The 20346-nt window shown below is 46.6% G+C and overlaps 2 protein-coding genes across 5 annotated transcripts in view; one reads left to right on the top strand and one right to left on the bottom strand.

Annotated features, from left to right (window-relative positions):
- Window positions 1–3262, bottom strand: part of RFX1 (regulatory factor X1) — a 31613-nt gene extending 28351 nt beyond the window's left edge. For both annotated transcript variants that reach the window (XM_057710109.1, XM_057710108.1), the window contains exon 1: window positions 3065–3262. The gene's annotated coding sequence lies outside the window, so the exon portion shown is untranslated. The remainder of the gene's footprint in view (window positions 1–3064) is intronic.
- Window positions 3263–3725: 463 nt separating this feature from the next.
- Window positions 3726–20159, top strand: RLN3 (relaxin 3). 3 transcript variants are annotated; one of them, XM_057710422.1, is made up of 4 exons: window positions 3726–3815; window positions 5654–5803; window positions 18345–18555; window positions 19519–20159. In XM_057710422.1, exons 3-4 carry the CDS (start codon window positions 18360–18362, stop codon window positions 19746–19748), a joined length of 426 nt encoding a protein of 141 aa, XP_057566405.1. In that variant the 5' UTR covers window positions 3726–3815; window positions 5654–5803; window positions 18345–18359; the 3' UTR covers window positions 19749–20159. The 3 variants fall into 3 exon arrangements, with proteins under 3 accessions (XP_057566405.1, XP_057566403.1, XP_057566402.1); XM_057710420.1 differs by lacking the exon at window positions 3726–3815 and adding an exon at window positions 3986–4160; XM_057710419.1 differs by lacking the exons at window positions 3726–3815; window positions 5654–5803 and having other exon boundaries at window positions 18157–18555.
- Window positions 20160–20346: the final 187 nt, after the last annotated feature.

Genomic DNA, 20346 nt, shown 5'->3' on the forward strand with positions numbered 1-20346 from the left:
ACAAACCCTATCATGTCACTCCTCTACTGAGAAGCCTCCAAGGCTCCCCATCACAGAGAATAAATAAAATCCAGAGCCCTTCCCATGACCTATAGGGCCCCATGGGATTTGGCCCTTTCCAGTCCCCTTTCTCACTCTGAATGTTCTAACCACAATGTCTCTCCTTCCCAAATGCTCCAGGTCTCCTCCTGCCTCAGGACCTTTGCACCAGCTCTTCCATCTATTGGCATACTCTCCTCACCTCCACCTGTTGGCTCCTTATCATTCATGTCTCTGCTTATGAGTCACCTTCTTAGGTCTCAAGTATCCCCCTTCCAAGCCCTCTGGAATGCATACACCTGTTTTTTGTTCTTTTTTCCTGGCCCTGTATCCTGTTTGTTTATTTTCCTCTTCCCTCCACGACCAGGAAGGTAAGCTTTCCCCAAGGGTGGAGATGTGGCCTGCTTTGCCCATCACTCTATCCCCCAGCTACTAGAACACTGACAGGCACACAGTGGGGGCTCAACTTTTACTGTCAAATGAGTGTCCACAATGCCGGGAACACACTACTAGTGAGCGTCACAGATGGTTCAAATCTACCGACTGGTGAGACCTTATAAAAAACTTACTGCCTCCTGCCAGCAGCAAGCTTGTGCTACAGGGGTAAGTGATGCCTCTTGGTCCAGAACAGGCCCCTTAGGCGAGGAAGACTATGCGCTGTTGGTATCTGGAGGCCATGTCCCTGGCAGGTGAGGGGGAGGGGGTCCTGCTGGGGTGTGTGGCAGGAGGGGAGGGTGAGACCCTTAGCTCCAGAGACACCTTTCCCAGGTTCCCGCCTTTCCTATGACACCCACAGCCCCAGCTCATCTAGCTGCCTCCCAGAAGGCTGAGTCTGAGCCTGGGCCCAGGGACAAATTTTCTTTCTGGCTACTCTCCTAAAGCTGGAGAAGGGCTTTAGGAGAGTGACACTTTCCCACCAGAAACTAGAGTCCTAGTACCCAGCTTCCCCGGATCTTTGTCATTGGCCCACACAGCCCAGCAAGTGAGTCAAGCTTTAAAGCCACAAGGCTGTCACCCGATTCAGAATGATAAAAATAAATGCGAACGGTATAATTCCAAGGGCTGAGCAGGAAGCGACAATCATCATAATAACAGTAGCAGCCAACATAGTTTGAGCAATTACTATGTATCTGATGCTCAACATGTATTCTTTTATGGGATCCACAGCACAGTAATATGAGATTAAAATCATTACCAATGATCACTGTCCCTAGTTTAGATGGGAGGAAACTAAGGCCCAGAGAAGTTAAGTTACTTGCCCAGAAGCATACAGCTAGAAAGCAGTTGATTATTTCAAGGGCAAGCAGCCAAAGCCAGTGTTCCCTTCTGGAGTCTAAGGCCTCTGGGCTTGGGCCTTTCAAATGCATAAGATGTGGGGGTGGGGGTGGGGGTGGGAGGGGCAGTCAGCAAGACTAGATCATCGGTAACATCGCTTTCTGCTCAGAGCTCACCTTTCTAACAGGTGTCGATGATCTGGCAACTTGGTTATTTCTAGATTTTTACAGAAAATTAATCTCTCCTTTTCCTAACTTTCAAGGGGTTCTACCACCTCTCAAAGAGGGCCTGACCTGGGAAAAGTCCCTGGAGAAGTGAGCCCCACCCTCCCAGCCTTATCTCAAATTCTTGGGGGAAAGCTTTGGGAGAACCTGAAACGTTCCTTCTCCTTGAAGTTTATTGATTCATTTTAAAAGAAAACGGCTGCAGTTTGCACTCGGCTCTGCTGATGCCAAGTCCCAAAGCAAGACGGAGAATAAGCACAGTGGACTTGGCCTGGATGGCTATTTAAAAAAAAGAAAAACTCTTCTGCAAGCTGGCAGATCTTGTCACCCGGCAAAGCAGCCACTCAGATTCTCTTCTAACAAACGTGGAGCACTTCCCCTTCCCTCTGACCTCGGTGTCCCAGCTCCCTGCCCACGTGGCTCTGGAGGCTGATACCTCCTCAGTGACATGTGACCCAGTTGACACCAACTTGATTGACACAAAAACATGTGTCTGGCTAAGAGAAGCAGCTTCAGAAACTTCCTCAGGCGCCATTTACTCCCCATTCCCAGAAAAGAACACCAGGATGGGCAGAACAGCTAGGAATGGTCCCATTTCCAGGAACGAGCTCCCTGCCCAGGGACAACACGGGACCTTAGATCTTAGAGCTGCCCACAGAGAAGCAATCAAGTTTCTGTTCCTCTAACTCAGTCACCCAAGATCACTCCTCTTCTGCCATGGCCTTGGCTTTCTGCAAACCAAATCGTCCAGACTAAAGCCATATCCCTAGCCCACAGCTTCATGAAACTGTTTACCTTCACCTCCTCTCAGAGAGAAGGCAGATTTAGGAGTGAACAGTAATGCTGAAATCAAGACTAACAGTTAATCTATAAGACACATTTAGAAACAGTAGGTAGGAGTAAAAAGTTCAAGAATGAGCCCTAGAGAAATTCCTGAAAGGAATCAGGAGTCCCTGAAATGCAAAAAAGAGGTGATGGCAGTGATTCTCCCCACTTTACAGGATGGAAAACTGAGGCCTCACATGCGGTAGACATTGAGTCCTGGCAGGTTCTAAAGTGACGAGGCACAGGTGGCCTCCACCGCTTAGGGAGGCAGGAAGGCCTAGGCGGCAGCTGCCCCACCCGGTTCCCGGGGCACCAGCCGGCCCCGCCCACACCTTACGGCCTGGCCCCGCCCGCCCACCTCGGTCCCGCCTCGCCCCTCCCTCTCGCCCATTGGCCCAGCCCTCCCAGTCCCGCCCCTTTGCACCTCCCGGCATATAAAAGCCCCCCGCCCGGGCCGGCCGACCTCCACTAGCCGTCTGTCTGCGAGCGCCCGCCCCTCGCGGGGGCCGGGCTGCGGGGCCCGGGGGCGGGTGGTGTCGCCCCAGCCGGGCCCCAGCCCCCTCCCCCACGGCCCCGACGGTCGCCGCCGCCATTTTGACCGCCCGCCCCTTCCCCCAAGACTATGATTACAGCGACACCCGCCGCCCGGGCCCCGCCGCCCTCCCCGGCCCGGACCGCCACCCTGGGGCCGCCCGGGTTACCTCGGCTTCTCCCCACTTCTGTCCGCGGAAGGGCTTTCCAGAGGTCTCGGAGGCGATGTTGGGAAGGGGACAGAACGTGCCGGGGTCCCCGGGCCGGGCCGGGGGGGTGGGGGTGGGGGTCGGCCGGGCGGTTGTTGTTGTTGACTCGCGTTGCCGGGTTGCTTGGTCGCCACGACTACCGTGGCTATGGCGCCTCCGTTTCCCTCACCGGGGCAACTGTTGCTACCCACCCTACTTACGTCACGCGTCGGGGGCGGGGCCAAGGGTGATTGGCGGCACTGGGAAAAGTGATTGGACCGCGCCAGGTCCTGCCGCTAAGCTATTGGCTCCAAGGCACGCTTTTCAACAGCCTCTCGACTTCCCGGCGCTCTGATTCATCGATGTGAGTGTCCGTCAAAGGAAACTGAGCCCTCAAAGGCAGAGGAGCCCATCACTCCCGCAAGGAAGCAGCCGACTAAGAATAAAGGGGTGGGGTCTGTGAGGTTGGGATTGGTTTGCGGCTGTAAAACTTGCCTTCCGGTTCGAGCAAAGAGACGTCAATCTAGCCCAAAGGTTTGCCGCGCTCTCTTGCTGGAGGCTGTGCGCATGCACAGCACGCGAGGCCAGATGGGAGTGGTAGTCCGTTCCTGCGTACTTTAAACGCCTTACCAAATATAAAGGGCGAGAAAGGAAAGCGCTCTTCCTTCAGACTTCTCCCTTTCCCGGTGGGCCACTTCTTGGCCTCGCGCACTGACGTCACGGAAGGAATGCGGTGAGCCTGCGCTGCTTGTTTGTGACGTCGGCGGCGGAGGCCGGGCTTGGGGTTCGATGACGTCATCGGGCGGTCTTTCCCTCCCCCTATTGCCCTACGGCTGTAGGATGAACGTGGGGAGCCTAGGCGGGGTTCGATCCCAGGGCCCAGCCCCAGAGCGACAGCCCTGCCACCACTTCCGTTCCGCTCTCTCCCGCCTCCTCGCCCAGTCGGGCCGGGAAAGGTCACCGCTGCCGGGGCTACCGCGGCTATCTCGGCGCCGCAGGAGGCGCGGGCCGCCCTGGGAAAGGTCTCCCGCAGGCGGGGGATTTAATTAGCTGCTTGTGTCGCTGGCGATAAGCAAAGGTCAGCGTCCAGCCCCTCCCGGGGCAGCTCGGGTTGCTCAGCCGGGCTCCACACAGCTCCCCCATCCCTCCTCCACTCCCATCCCCAGTCCTCCGTGCCTCAGTTTCTCTAGGGGAGGAGGAGACACAAGCGGGGCCTGTACTAGGGTGAGCGTCTTGGGTGCAAAAACTCAATCATCAAGATGAAAAATATTCTAATGAAATATTGCAATATTTTTTAAATGTCAGAATTAATGGGGAAAAAAATCCATGGTGAACAAAAAAAAAGCAAAATTTTAAATAATGAGAGGATCTTCCAGGACCGAGATTAGGGTGGGGTGAGTCACGTAAGCGTAGGGTCGAATCTCATCTGTTGCCTTTTGTTGACATTAACTTTTCCTTTTTTTTTTTTTTCCCCTGGCTGTGCCACGGAGCTTGTGGGGATCTTAGTTCGCCAACCAGGGATTGGACCCACACCTTCTGCAGTGAAATCACAGAGTCCTAACCACTGGACCGCCAAGAAATTCCCAATTTTGGCTTTTAAAAATATCTTGATGACTAATTTTTCTTGACACCCCTTAAATTTTGTGCCCTAATCTTCACCAAGGAGGGAGGAAAAAGAAAGCAAAGGCTCAGAGTTTGAAGTTCTGATTAAAATTCTGCTGTGTGACAATGAGAAAGTGGCTCCACCTCTCTGAGCTTCTGTTTCCCAGTTCAACCAGCATTACACTTTCCTCCTGCAAGGCCCTGGCTGTAGAAGTGAAAAAAGCGGACAGGTCCCTAGGCTCTGCATTCTACTACAGGAAGAGATACAATTAGCAGTGAAATTAATATGTAAGATAGGTTCCTAAGAGCTGGGAGACGCTACTATATAGAAAATAGATGATCAGAAAGGACTGATAATATAGCACAGGGAACTATACTCAGTATTTTGTGATAACCTATAAGGGAAAGGAGTCTGAGGAAGAATATATATACATACATATATGAATGTATGTATACATACACATGTATATGTGTATACACACACGTGTATGTATCTGAATCACTTTGCTCTACACCTGAAACTAACACAACATTGTAAATCAACTATACTTCAATTTAAAAAACAACACTCAAAAAAAATAAAAAGCAACATTAGACTGTGTGTGATAAGAGTGACTCTGTAGCCTGTGTAACTTGAGGAGGGTTCATTCGAACTGAGCCTGAGTTGAAAGAAGGAGCAGGCAAGCCCCACAAACCGGAGGTGGTGGGAACTGCAGAAGCAAAGGCCTGGGGACAGGAACAAACATCTGGCTGGGGTGGAGTGAGCAAAGAGGAAGGCGCCGGGAGGTGAGGTCAGAAATGTAAAGGTAGTCAGAGGATTCTGCAGAAATCCTCCCAAGAATCCAGCAAAGTGGAATATTCCCCCCACTAGACAGGTGAGCAAACAAAGGCTCAGAGGGGAGAAAGTACCTCCTCTAAGATCATGTAACTGAAGGCAGCAGAACCCAGACAGCCTGTCTCCTTTTGCAGGACTTTCCAGTGTGATGTGCCGCCCCTGGGTGTGACCTCGATGTTAGATGAGAAGCAGCAGTCCTAGTCTGCTTGGAGATGCTAGCCGAGCCCCAAGAATTAATGAGACTTCCAGGCAGGAGGTGCCCAGGATAAATCCCGACTGGCAGAGTAAGTTGTTCCACCTCTGCAGCTACTTCTGTGAGACAGGTTTGGGTGCCATGTTCGGTGCGGCAGTGCCAAGAAGCGCTGTTTTTACTTCCCACCCATTTCCCCACCTTCCTGACATCCTTGAACCCCCAAGATGGGTACAAAGAAGGCTGGAAATCACTTATTCAATCAAAATTATTCATTATAAAACTTAGTGGCAGGGAAAGCAGTGTGGAATTAGAAATGCTTTATGTTTTGATCTGGTGGTGGTTGCACAGGTATATAGTTGTAAAAATTCCCTGAGCTCTCCATTTAAGATTGTGCACTTTATGTATGTTATACCTTGATTTGAAAGTTAAAACACACACGCACTTATTAACCATTGGAAGCAGCTCTTAACCAACTCCTTCCCAGAAACGTTGGTAATCAAAAGTAAGGAATTAAGCACGATCTTGCCTTCCCAGTAGTAGCTTTTCACGGTCACCAAACAGCCCAAGAACGCCAGCTAAAAAATGTGGAAGTGTGGAAGGAGGGAATTCCCTGGCAGTCCAGTGGTTAGAATTGTGTGCTCCCACTGCGGGGGGCCCAGGCGTGATCCCTGGTCCCATCCCTGTTTGGGAATTAAGATTCTGCAGGCTGTGTGGCATGGCTAAAAAAAAAAAAACAAAAAAAACTGTGGAAGAAATGAGAGAATTAGAAAAATCACCATTTTGCAGAAGCCAATGAAATAATTGATTTAGGCAGTATTCATCAGTGGATACTATCAAACATCAGGTGTGAAGATGACAGGGAGAACGATAACACACAGGGCTCACTAGGTGTAGGGGTGCAGACTTCATCATGGAGGCCAGACGCTCACCAGCGTTAGCTTCAGTGAAGCGCAGCATGACCGTGGAGGGACCCTTGGGCTTCCTGGGCCTTCTGATATGATACCAAAGGAAGTTCACAGCATCCCCTAGGACACATCTTGCCAAATGTTATACTTGACTCTGATCAAGTCTCTCAACCTAATATCCAGTTTGCAGGAAGTAGGAAGCATAGAGGAACAGGTTAAATGACATCAGGAAGCAACTAACAAACCCCAAGGGCGGAGTGTGCTACAGGACACCTGTCTTAGTCTCTTCATGGCGTCAGTCCTGCCAAAAAGGAGTGGGGACTATTCTAGGGCAGGCAACATCACTGATGTTTGGGGCCAAATTGTTGTTTGTCGCAGGGGGATGGTCTGTGTGCTGTAGAGTATTAAGCAGCATCCCTGACCACCACTCACTAGGTGACATTAGCACACAACCCACCTCCTCCCTCCCTTTGCCAGGTGTGATAACCAAAGATGTCTCCAGACATGGCCAAATGTCCCTGAAGATACTGTCCTAGGGGATGGTGGAGCAACTGACAGAAGGACCCAGGGTCCCCAGGCTGTCTGCCACCAGAGACAAACATTCTCTCCTGTTTAAGCCAGTTATTGGATCCCTGTTAAATTGAAAGAACTACGACTTTGGTGATTCTGTTCCAAGTTTTTTACATTCACTGAGTTTTGCACCAGGCAAGAATGCTTACTGAAGCAGGAAGTTGGAAGCAATGTACGTGTCCATCCCTAGAGGACTAGAAAGATGAAATAAGAAAACTGCATGATACAGAACACTAAGCCAACGGTGAAAGCAACAAAGTAGTTCCTTAAAAATGTGGTGCTGATGGGGTGAAACTCAGACACTGTGGCATTTTAAAATAAGGCAACCTTGCTCCTGACCTGAGTGGCAAGAGTGAGAGGTCTCCACAGAGTTTTGCTAAAAAGGAGACAAAAAGAAATTAAGAACCATTCACGAATGTGCCAGTGAGTGATGAAATAAGAACCTGACACGTTGCATTGAAATGCAAACAAGGTGTCCTTCTGCTATGCTGGAAATTCATCTTAAAAGCCTGTGCATTTCTGCTTATTAAACTTGAGGTGTAGTGAATGATTAGCAGGCTGGTTCTTCTAACTTTTCAAACTACAAACACAATAGGGTAAAAGAAATATGTATATGTATATGTATATGTGTATATATATATTTATATGATATGTAAACACTGTGCAGCTATATCCATAGATAAAATGGAATCTGATGTCAGGGGACACACACTCAAAACAGATTTGCGGACGTACAATGGAAGCAGGATTTTGATACAGGAAGACAATCTTGGAAACCTATTGCTGGAGGCACTGAAAGGAAGATTTGTAAAAGAAAGAAATAGACTGAGATTTAAAAATTAAAACAAAGATCATCAAGTCGATGCCCTAAATCCTTGGGCTTTTAGAGAAAATGCTTGGGGCTCATGCACGAACCCATGTCAACCTGTCCCCACCCCACCCCCACCCCCACCCCTGCCTCTGCCACTCCCACCCACAGCAAAGAGACAACTTTTTGTGGGGAGGAAGCTGAAGGAAAGAAGTTAATAAATGCTCTCAATGCGGTTAAAAAAAAAAAAAGACAAAACAAAATAAACAAAAAATCCTGCAGTGTATCTCTGAAAAGGATACAGATGGAGATCTAGTACACAATGTCATTTTGCAAATTACAACATACTTGTATAAACATACAAAGTAAACATAGAAACATACAAAATGATATTAATACATCTTATTATTTAAGAATATCTACCAGTTCAGGAACATGTAGCAAATGCCTTAGATGTGCTGGCAAAGGTTTGGGAAGCACAAGGAATTGGGGATCTGGGATTGAGGGGGCAGAAATTAAACTAGTGAGGGCTTTGCATGAACCAATGAAGATACAATAGAGTTTGGGGAGAGGTGGGGCTGGGTGAGACCTGGGTTCAGTGGCTTATGTCACATTGCAAAAGGCTGAGGGCCAAGTGGGAGGGGAGGAATGGAAACAATGAGTACAGGTGAGATGTATTTGGGTGAGAAAGTCAGATTCTAAATCTGCACTGTCCTATATGGTAATCACTAGTCCTGTGTGGCTATTTTTACGGGGAGGGGAGGCCTTTTATTTCTTTTTCTTACCTAATCGTTCTGGCTAGGACTTCCAGAGCTATGTTGAATAAAAGTAGTGAGAGTGGGCACCTTTGTCTTGTTCCTAATCTTAGAGGAAAAGCTTTCAGTGTTGAGTATGAGGTTAGCTGTGGGCTTGTCATACATGGCGTTTATTATATTAAGTACATTCCCTCTAAATAGCAGTTTGTTGAGGTTTTATCGTGAAAAGATGTTGAATTTTGTCAGATAATTTTTCTGCATCTACTGAGAGGATCATATTCTTTGTATCCTTCATTTTGTTAATGTGGTGTATCACACTGATTAATTTACAGATGTTGAAACTCCTTGCATCCCTAGAATAAATCCCACTTTATCATGGTATATGATCCATTTAATGTATTGCTGAATTTGATTTGCTAAGATTTTTTGGGGGGATCAAACCCTTACCCCCCTGCAGTGGAAGCTCAGAGTCTTAACCACTGGACCACCAGGGAAGTCCCTGATTTGTTAATACTTTGTTGAGAGTTTTTGCATCTAGCTTCATCAGGGAAATTGGTCTGTAATTTTCCATGAGGCTGTTAAAACAAACTAAAATAAAGTACAGTGAAGAACTCAGTTCCTCAGACTCACTGGACTGGTTTTAAGCCCTCAACAGCACATGTAGCTAGTAGCTACTGTATTGGAAAACACATTCTCATCATCAGAGAAAGTTCTATTGGCCAGCACTGCTCTAAACCAACTCTAAACAGACATTTCAGAGACTCAGGGAAATACTAATATTCGCTTTGGTGTAAGATGATACTGAAGAATGATTGTACATTTTGTTAGGTGTGAAAATGGCATTATATTATGTAAGAAAATGCGTATTGTAGCATTTAGAGATGAAAAATGATATCAGTAAGTTGAAAAGAAATGGTATGTTTAAAGTACCTAGGACAAAGTCAGACATATAGTAAATCCTCAATAAATGTTAGTGGTCAGTAATTTAAAAGTTTGGAGAAATGACAAACTGGGAAAAATATTTACTACCGTTTCATAATCATATGGTAAGCTTCTTTAATATATAAAGAACTCCTAGGGGAGTTCCCTGGTGGTCTTAGTGGTTAGGATTCCAGGCTTTCACTGCCATGGCCCCTGGGTTCAATCCCTGGTCAGGGAACTAAGATCCTGCAAGCTGTGTGGAGTGGCCAAAAAAAAACCAAAAAACAACCAAAGCTCCTAGAAATCAGGAAGGAAAAGCTCCACAACCTAAAAGAATAATGGGCACGGAAGGTGACCAGAGAGGAAAAGAAAACTATAAATAGCTCTTAAACACATGGAAATATGGAAATCTGTTCTGCTCTCTTGTGGTAAAGGAAATGCAAATTTTTCCTACTCTGAGATACCATTTTTCACTTGTCCTGTTGGCAAAAATCCAAAGTTTGATAATACTCTGTTGGTAAAACCGAAGGGAAACAGGACTCTTATCCATTGCTGGAGGGAGTGTGAATTAATCTAATCCTCAAGGAGGGAAATTTGGTAATATCTGTAAAAATTATAAATGCACATAATCTTCCAGGCAGAAATCTAGCTTTGCAGAATTTATGTACAGGTACACTTGCATACATGTAAAAGGACATTTGTATGAGGTTCTTCACTGTTAACCTAAGAACTAACAGATGAAAAAATGTCTGTGTCTGGCAGTGAAATTAACTGTGGGACATCTACATAGCAAAATACTATGGGGCTGTAGAAAATAACAAGGGTGCATAAAGAGAGCTTTACAAAGGGGAGATTTCCTGCATTTGGTGTTAAGTGGGGCGGGGGTGGGGGACAGGGGAAGGAAGGTGCAGAAGAATATGTAAAACCCGCTGCCTTGAACTGAAATTCTGACACATTCTACCACATTGATGAACCTTGAACTATTGTGCTAAATGCAAGATGCTAGACACAAAAGGGCAAATACTGTACGGTTTTAATTTGCAAATACTGTATGGTTTTAATTTGCAACGTACCTAGAGTAAGCAAATTCATAGAAGCAAAAAGAATGGTGGTTACCAGGAGTTGGGAGAGGGAGGAATAGGGAATTACTATTTAATTGGGTACAGAGTTTCAGTTTGGGAAGTTGAAAAAGTTCTGGAGATGAATGATGGTGATAGTTGCCCAACAATGTGTATGTATGGGACTTCCCCAGTGGTGCAGTGGTTAAGATTCCCGGCTTCCAAAGCAGGGGACCCAAGTTCCATCTCTGGTCAGGGAACTAGATCCCATGTGCATACCACAACTAAGAGTTCACATGCCCCAACTAAGGAGCCTGCCAGCTACAACTAAGACCTGGTGCAACCTAATTGATTAATTAATTAAATATTTTTTAAAATAACCAGTGTGAATGTACTTAATACCACTTAACTGTATACTTAAAATTGCTATATTTTATATTATGTCTATTTTACGACAATAAAGAAAACAACTTTTTCATGCCACATTTAATGTAAAAGCAGGTGTGTTGGGGGGAGGGAGTGATAAGGACTTGTATTCATATTTTTTTTTTAATAAATTTATATATTTATTTATTTATTTTATTGGCTGTGTTGGGTCTTTGTTGCCGCACACAGGCTTTCTCTAGTTTCGGCGAGTGGGGGCTATTCTTCGTTGTGGTGCGTGGGCTTCTCATTGCTGTGGCTTCTCTTGTTGTAGAGCACGGGCTCTAGGCGTGTGGGCTTCAGTAGTTGTGGCACATGGGCTCAATAGTTGTGGCTCACGGGCTCTAGAGCACAGGCTCAATAGTTGTGGCGCACGGGCTTAGTTGCTCCGCGGCATGTGGGATCTTCCAGGGGCAGGGATCAAACCCATGTCCCCTGCATTGGCAGGTGGATTCTTACCCACTGCGCCACCTAGGAAGTCCCATATTTCTTTTCATATGTGCACAGAAATTCTGGGAAGAAACTTGAGAAATCAAGAGCAGCGGGATACCTGTCGGGGAAGGGAGGGCAACTAAGACTTGGGAGGGAGATACTGCAGCGTAAACCTTGTACTTTTTGTTTTTTGAAGCACGTGAATGTATTAACTGTTCAAAAATAAAATTAGTTAAGAAATTTGGAGAATGGCTTTATTTAGGATTGATTGGTAAGATTTTTTTTTATATTTAAAGTGTACAATTTGATTTTTTTTTCTTATTAGTAATATATATATATGGCAATCCCAATTTTCCAATTCATCCCCCCACCCCCAGATTGGTAAGATTTGAGTGCATTTTTACGCTGACCATGATAATGGTGGTGATGATGATACAATAACAATAGTAATATTGGTAGCAGATACCACTTCCCAATTCTTATGAATTAATCTCCTATGCCTGCTGTAACAGTTCACCACAATTGGATGGCTTACAGTCAGAGATTTACTAGCTCACAGCTGTGGCAGACGGAAGTCCGAAATCAAGGTGTCAGCAGAGCCATGGCTCCCTCTGAAGGCTTTCGGGGAGTACCTTTCCTTATCTCTTGCAGCTTCTGGTGGCTCCTGGCATGACTTGCACTCTTTGGCTACATTGCTGCAATCTCTGCCTCTATCTTCACTTGGCCATATCTATTCTGTCTGTGTCCTTAACACTTGTCATCAGATTTAGGGCCCACCCAGATAATCCAGGATGATCTCATTTCAAAGTCCTTAATTACATCTGCAAAGACCCTTTTTTCCAGATAAGATCACATTCACAGCTCCTGGGGGTTAGGGCATGAACCTATCGTTCTGCAAGACACCATTCAACCCACTGCACTTACTGGGTGCTATGCCCGATGCTAAACACTTTACATAATCTCACCCAAGTCCTCCAACAGCCCCATAAAGTAGATACACTTATCTTTATCTTTCCAGTGAACTCAGAGAGGCGCAGTGCCTTGCTCACAGGAAGTGGGATGGGAACCCAGCTGTGTTGGGCTCAAAACTCTGATTCTGTGTGAGGCACAAAAGAAGCTTCCTGTTCTGGAACAGTCAGTTAAAGTCAAACAGTCAGGCAACAAATATTTCCTGACGTATTTGTTCGTCAGCAGCCCCTAGACCAGGATTGGGAATATGGAGAAAAGGGCAGAAGGGTGCATCCCTGGAGAGTGGCCAGGAGAAGAGGCAGAGGAGGGAAGCATATTATTCATCAGCCCTTTTGAAGCAATACAATCAGATATGACTTCTGTCTTCTGGAGTGTTGCCCTTGGCCTTGGGGGCAACCAAGGCCAGCAGTCTGTCACGAAGAAAAGGACAAAGGAATAAAGTTCGAATCCAAAGGGGATGTGTCAAGCAAAAATAGCATTTAATTAAGCAGTACTTATTACATGCCACAGACAGCTTTAAGAATTTGACACACTCATTGAATCCTCCTTGTTTTACAGGTGAGGAAACCAAGGCACAGAGAGGTTAAGTGACTTGCCAAAGGTCACACAGCAGGAACTAGGCAGAGGTGGGATTTGAACCCAGTTCTGCCCATCACTAGAGACCCTATTATTGGTTTTTTTTTCTTTCAAAATTGAGGTGAAATTAAAAAAATAAATAAATAAATAGGACTTCCCTGATGGTCCAGTGGTTAAGATTCCACACGTCCACTGCAGGGGGCACAGGTTCGATCCCTGGTTGTGGGAAGTTCCACATGCCACATGGTATGGCAGAAAAAAAAAAAAAAAAAAGGTGAAATTGACATAAAATTAACGGTGTTAAAGTGAACAATTCAGTGGCGTTTACTATACTAATGTTGTACAACCACCACCTCTGTCTAGCTCCAAAATGCTTTCATCACCCCAGAGATATGCCCAGTAGCAATTACTCCTGATTCCTCCCTCCTCCCAACCCTTGGCAACCACTGGTCTGCTTTCTGTCTATGGGTGTGCCTGTTCTGGACATCTCCTATAAATGGAATTATACACTATGTGACCTTTGGTGTCTGGCTTCTTTCTCTCAGCGTAATGTTTTCAAGGCTCATCCACATTGTAGCATGTCATTGTTTTGTTCCTTTTTATGGCTGAGTGATATTCCATTGTATGGATGGACCATATTTTGTTTATCCATTCATCTGTTGATGAGTATCTAGGTTGTTTCCACTTTTTTGGCTATTGTGACTAGTGCTACTATGAACAGGCGTGTGCACGTAACAGTAAAATCGTCAATTTTATTTTATATGAATTTTACCTCAATATGTTTTTTTAAGTAATGCTGGGACTTCCCTGGTGGTGCAGTGATTAAGAAGCCACCTGCCAATGCAGGGGACACGGGTTCTAGCCCTGGTCCAGGAAGATCCCACATGCCGTGGAGCAACTAAGCCCGTGTGCCACAACTACTGAGCCCATGTGCCACAACTACTGAAGCTCATGCACCTACAGCCTGTGCTCTGCAACAAGAGAAGCCACCGCAATGAGACGCCTGTGCACCACAATGAAGAGTAGCCCCCACTCACTACAACTAGCGAACTTGGTTCACCACAACTTGGTTGCCCGCTCTCAGCAGCCAAGACCCAACACAGCCAAAGATAAGTAAATTTTAAAAATAATAATAATAAAAATAAAGCAATGCTACCAGCTGAGAAGGCCCAGAAGCAACAACATCAACACCTACCCCCAGCAGCAATAAGCAGACTTAGCATGCAGATCTTGGCTTTTCAATGCCACTCTCCAGTAAAGGGAACCCAGGCTCCTTGGGAAAATGGCTGATTCTCGGACTGGAGCAGGGGAAATGCAAAATGAGCCTGGAACATCTTGTGGTGCCAGAAAGAAAGGAAGTATTTAAAAAAAAAAAAAATGGAGTCATTTCAAAAGAGCAGTGCCTGACAGAAAATGCTTAGCAGGGGCCAGTTGAAAGAGCTCCCAATGGCCAAAGCTGGAACAATTTGGGCTGTGAAATAAATAATAGTATTGGATTTTAAGCCAAGGAATAAAAATAACTATACATGAGTCCATACTGGTATAAATAAAGAATTGAACAAGTAAATAAATGGAGATGAAACAACTTTTCCTTACAGAAGAATTCCAAATAACAAATAATAGCAAATGCAGAAGTGAGGTAAATGGAAAATTACTAATAAGCAAAGAGCACAGTAATAATTTCTACACACACGCCCCACCAGTGAATGCAAACATCACTGGGTGGAACGGGAAGTAGAATCTTTGCATAGCCTCAAAGTGTCTCACCCAAAGTATTTATTTGTCAGTGTCATTTTGACACACGTCCACAAATTCCCCTGTACCCCTCCTCCCAGACAATGGAGCTTAACTCCCCTGCTCTGGGTGGAGGCTGGGAATGTTCTGTTTCTGGAACTAAGCGGTGGATGCAGAAATGTGTTGACTTCCTGAAAATTCTTCCAGGTGTCCACGGATGATCTGGGCACTTTTCTGTGTGTGTCATACTTTGATTAAAAAGTTCAATTTGTCAGAATGAAAAAAAAAGGAAAAAAAAAGTTATGTTTCAGAGATTCAGTTGTCTGTTTCAGGGATGCCCATGTTGGTGTTAAAACTAATGAAAAGCAGGAAATTTCCTGGTGGGCCAGCGATTAGGACTCTGCACGCTCACTGCCGAGCGTCTGGGTTCAATCCCTGGTCGAAAAACTAAGCTGCGAGGTGTGGCCCAAAAAAAAAAAAAAGGAAACACCACCACCACCAAAACAAAAAACAAAACAAAACAAAACAAAACTACTGAAAGCAAAGAAATGATGATGGCTGAAGTCAGGATGGTGGTCACCTCAGCAGGGAAGAAGAGATTGTGGTGGGGGGTTGAGGGGCGGGACATTCCTGGTGCTGGCACTGTTCTTCTTCCTGATCTGGGTAATGATGACATGGGTGTTCAAAAAAAAAATCAGTGTTTTTAGCATTGCACAAATTGCAATGTTTTTCACATTTTGGTGGTGTCCTGGAGCTGGCTTATACTGATTTGTGAGAACTCATTGTTAACGTTTCAGGAATTTGATGACATCACACTGATATCATGTTGGTAGCCTGAAACTGGCCAGAAACCTACAACTGCTACAAATCAGGGCCTTTTTTTTTTCTTCTGGAGAGCCCATTGGTTTTTTGTTTTGTTATTTTCTCATATTTTTTTAAATTGAAGTATACTTGATTTACAATGTTGTGTTCGTTTCAGGTATACAGCACAGTGATTCAGATCTATATATATATATTATAAATATTGAGTATAGTTTCCTGTGCTATACAGTAGGTCCTTGTTGATTACCTGTTATATACATAGTAGTGTGTTTTTAATCCCAACCTCCTAATTTATCCCTCCCCTACCCCTTTCCCCTTTGGTAACCATAAGCTTGTCCTCTATGTTTGTGAGGCTATTTCTGTTTTTTTTTTAACTTAATTAATTAATTTTATTTTTGGCTATGTTGGGTCTGTTGCTGTGCGTGGGCTTTCTCTGGTTGTGGTGAGTGGGGACTACTCTTCCTTGTGGTGCGCAGGCTTCTCATTGCTGTGGCTTCTCTTGTTGCAGAGCTCGGGCTCTAGGCACGTAGGCTTCAGTAGCTGTGGAGCATGGGCTCAATAGTTGTGGCACATGTGCTTAGTTGCTCCACAGCATGTGGGATCTTCCTGGACCAGGGCTGGAACCCGTGTCCTCTGCATCGGCAGGCAGATTCTTAACCACTGTGCGTGCCACCAGGGAAGCCCATCTATTTCTGTTTTGTAAATAAGTTCATTTGTATCTGGAAAACCCACTGTTAAACATTACCCAGCGCATGACAGCTCCTCTCTGTATATGATATTAGTTAAACATTTAAAGATTATTTTTAAAATTGTGGTAACATACACATAACATGAAATGTACCATCTTAACCATTTCAAGTGTCCCGTTCAATGACATGAAGTACATTCACATGGTTGTGCAACCATCACCACCATCCATCTCCAGAACTCTTTTCAGCTCGTAAAACTGAAACTGTCCTCATAACATTTTTTTTGTAATCCTTAAAAATTTTCCCTGGAGGAAGGGATAAGTTTGGAGATTGGGACTGACATATACACACTACTATAAATAAAATAGACAACTAATAAGAACCTACTGTAAAAAAAAAAACCTACTGTACAGCACAGGAAACTCTACTCAATATTCTGTAACGGCCTATATGGGAAAAGAATCTAAAAAAAATAGTGGATATATGTGTATGTATAACAGATCCACTTTGTTATGTACCTGAAACTAACACAACATTGTAAATCAACTACACTCCAATAAAAATTTTTTTAAAATGTTTTTCCTTGGAGAACATGGGCTCTGGAGCCAGAGGCTCTGTTTAAACCCCACTTACTAGCTGACCTTGGCACCTTATGTCACTGTTCTGTTTCTTTCTCTGTAACATGGAGACAATCTTAGTCCTAGTCTGATAGTCCAGTGGCTCTTAAAAGTGTGGTTTCTGAACAAGGACCTACTGTGTAGCACAGGGAACTCTGCTTAATGGTATGTGGCAGCCTGGATGGGAGGGGAGTTTGGGGGAGAAGGGATACATGTGTATGTACCTCTGAGTTGCTTTGCTGTGCACCTGAAACTATCACAACATTGTTAATCAGCTATCCTCCAATATAAAATAAAAAGTTAGGACTTCCTAGGTGGCGCAGTGGTGGAGAGTCCGCCTGCCAACGTGGGGGACACGGGTTCGAGCCCTGCCCTGGGAAGGTTCCATATGCCGCCGAGCAACTGAGCCCATGCGCCACAACTATTGAGCCTGTGCTCTGGAGCCTGTGAGCCACAGCAACTGAGCCCATGTGCCGCAACTACTGAAGCCCCGTGCACTTAGGGCCGGTGCTCCACAACAGGAGAAGGCACTGCAGCGAGGAGCCTGCGCACCACGGTGAAGGGTGGCCCCCGCGCGCAGCAACTAGAGAGAGCCCGTGTGCAGCAACGAGGTCCCAATACAGCCCATAAATAAATAAAATAAATAAATAAACAAACTAAAAAAAAAAGACTTCAGCTTTCTTTAAAAAAAAAATAAAAATAAAAATAAAAAGTTAAAAAAAAAACGTATGGTTTCTGGGCCCGCAGCATCAGCATGGCCTGGAAATTTGTTGCCAATGCAGATTCAGAAGCTCTGCAAGTAGGACCCAGCCATCTGTGTTTTAACAAGCCCTCCAGGAGATTCAGAGGCTTGCTCAGATTTTGAGAACCATTATCCTAGGTTATTGGGAGGATTAAATCGATTAAACAAATATACATCTTTAGAGCAGTGCCCGGCCCCACAGCCCATATTGTGTAAGCACTCACTATTGCTGTTAGTATAAAAGAGGCCTGGGACCCTAGCAGTATGGTGGTGATGGGGGACTGGCTATGCCCTCTCTCCTGGTCTGGTAGGGGTCTGGGTACCTGGTCTTTGCTGAGCGGAGGCCTTCTTGCCTCTCTCTGATGAAGACAACAGTGAGCTGGACCACGTCACCCCATCCCTGCTGAAAGGTTATCGCTTGGTCCAGGAAACGGGAAAGGTTGGGGTAGGGGGGCCATGCCCGCCTCCTCTCTGCTGGTGGAGATAAAGGAGGTCACTTGTCTCCTCCACAACAGGTGGGGGGAGCTAAGATGTATAAATGGGGGGCTAGGAGGTGGTGGAGGCACCAACCGCCAGGAAGCTGCCTTGCTGTGCCAACTCTCACATCTCAGGCAGCCCTGTCCAGCATGACCAAACGCCCGCTGCTGCTGCTGCTGCTGCTGGCCGTGGGGGTGCTGGCTGGAGAGCTGTGGCCAAGGACCGAGGCCCGGGCAGCACCCTATGGAGTGAAGCTTTGCGGCCGTGAATTCATCCGAGCAGTCATCTTCACCTGCGGGGGCTCCCGGTGGAGACGGTCAGACGTCCTGGACCAGGAAGCTATGGGTGAGGCTGGGGAGGTTCGGTGCGTGTGTTAGGGGTGTTGACAGGACACAGGATGGGTCCAAGGAGCCAGGGATGGAGGTGAGATGAGGGGCTGGGACAGGAGAGTCTCTCCTCCGCTACAGGCAGCTGGGGAGATGAGAGCCTCAAAGCTGTGCCAAGGCTGGGGGAGCCGGTTAGCAGAGCTGCAGAGTTGGGATGTGGGAGGGGCAGCAAGGCATTCACATCAGCTAAGTCTGGAGCACCTGCTGTGTGGGAGCCCTGAGCCCTGCTTTAGGCAAGGCTGCTGTTTGCACAACCCTGGTAAGTGCCATTCAGAAGCAGAAATTAAAGTGCTTTCCAAGCCCTCGGGGAAGGGAGTGTGAGTGGTGTGGTGAGTACAAGGCTAGATTTGCCACCTAGTAGGTGACATACCAAGTTGCTTTCCTTCCCTAATCTTCTTTATCTGCAAAAGGGAAGCACAGCCCCTGCACTTTGCAGGTTTGTAAAGCGACAAAATTGAGTCAAAACAGATTAGGACAAAGTTGAGTGCCTACCATGTGCCAGACACTATTCTAAGTTGCTTTTTTGTTTTTTTAAATGGGTATTAATTAAGTCATCTACTCTGTATAAAACCCTAGAAGATAGGAGTTTTGCAGTTTTGTCCCCATTTTGCAGACAAGGAAACCGAAGCTGAGAGGTTATAACAGGATTGGTGCTCAGTCAGTTCAGCTCCCAAACACATGTTCTTAACCATCAGGTCCTCAATAAATATGGTAGGGGAAAAGGTATGACAGAAGAGGAAAGTCCAGCTCAATAAGGCTGAGTAAACTGCCCATCAAAGCGAGAACCCAGGCCTGAGTGGAATCAAAATCTTTAATTATGAGGCTGAGTCACAAGAACAGAGAAGTAGCTGGACCAGCCAGGAGCCCCGACTCCTCTGGGTGTGACAGAGTCCCAAGCACTAACTCTTTTCATCTTTTGCAGGGGGTGCCTTCCAAGACGCAGACTCCAACGCAGACAGCGAGCTGGATGAGGCAGTGGTCTCCAGCGAGTGGCTGGCCCTGACCAAGTCCCCCCAGGCTTTCTATGGTGGCCGACAGGGCTGGCAGGGCACCCCAGGGGCCCTTCGGGGCAGCCGAGATGTCCTGGCTGGCCTCTCCAGCAACTGCTGCAAGTGGGGGTGCAGCAAGAGTGAAATCAGCAGCCTCTGCTAGAAGGGGACCTGGGCAGTCAGGGGCACCAGGGTTGAATGCCCCAGCCCTACCATCCACCTATACCGGTGTCCAGCTGGGCACCTGTTTCTGGCCCCTCATGCATTCATTCATCAGCAAGTCACAAAGGTCAGGCACTGTGGGCTCGGACAGAGTCCCCCATCCAACCCTGACCTTTACGCAGCCTGTCCTGACCCTGAGCAGTCTGTGCCCCTGTCTGACCAAACGGGGACCCTGACCTCTGCACAGCCCACATCATGCCTTTCCTGGCCTACACTGTCTCCTGCTGCAATGGATGCCCCTACTCTACCCAGACTGGCCACACCGAGACCCTTGCCCAAATTGTGACTCTCCTGTCCCAACTGTGGCCACTGTCCCCTCGCCAGCCCCAAGGATATCCCCCCCGCCCCGCCCGGCCCCATTCCAACCTTTGCCCCCTCCCTTCCCCCTGTCTGCCAGCCCTCCAATCTCGCTTTCTGGGGGTTCTAAAGCAGGAGGCTCCCTTCACATACTGGGGTGGGAAGCCCAGTGGAGGGAACGGATCAGAACCTTCTCCAATTCCCAAAATAAAAAGTTCCGAAGGACTTGGCAGCGTGCGTGT

This window comes from Hippopotamus amphibius, chromosome 15, assembly GCF_030028045.1.
Source record: "Hippopotamus amphibius kiboko isolate mHipAmp2 chromosome 15, mHipAmp2.hap2, whole genome shotgun sequence".
Taxonomy (NCBI): domain Eukaryota; kingdom Metazoa; phylum Chordata; class Mammalia; order Artiodactyla; family Hippopotamidae; genus Hippopotamus; species Hippopotamus amphibius.

Excerpts from the sequence above, each read along its gene's own strand:
- RLN3 (XM_057710419.1), top strand. The coding sequence starts at position 18,264 with ATGTATAAATGGGGGGCTAGGAGGTGGTGGAGGCACCAACCGCCAGGA. Across the intron at positions 18,556-19,518 it reads CCTGGACCAGGAAGCTATGG|GGGGTGCCTTCCAAGACGCA; the intron begins GTGAGGCTGGGG and ends CATCTTTTGCAG.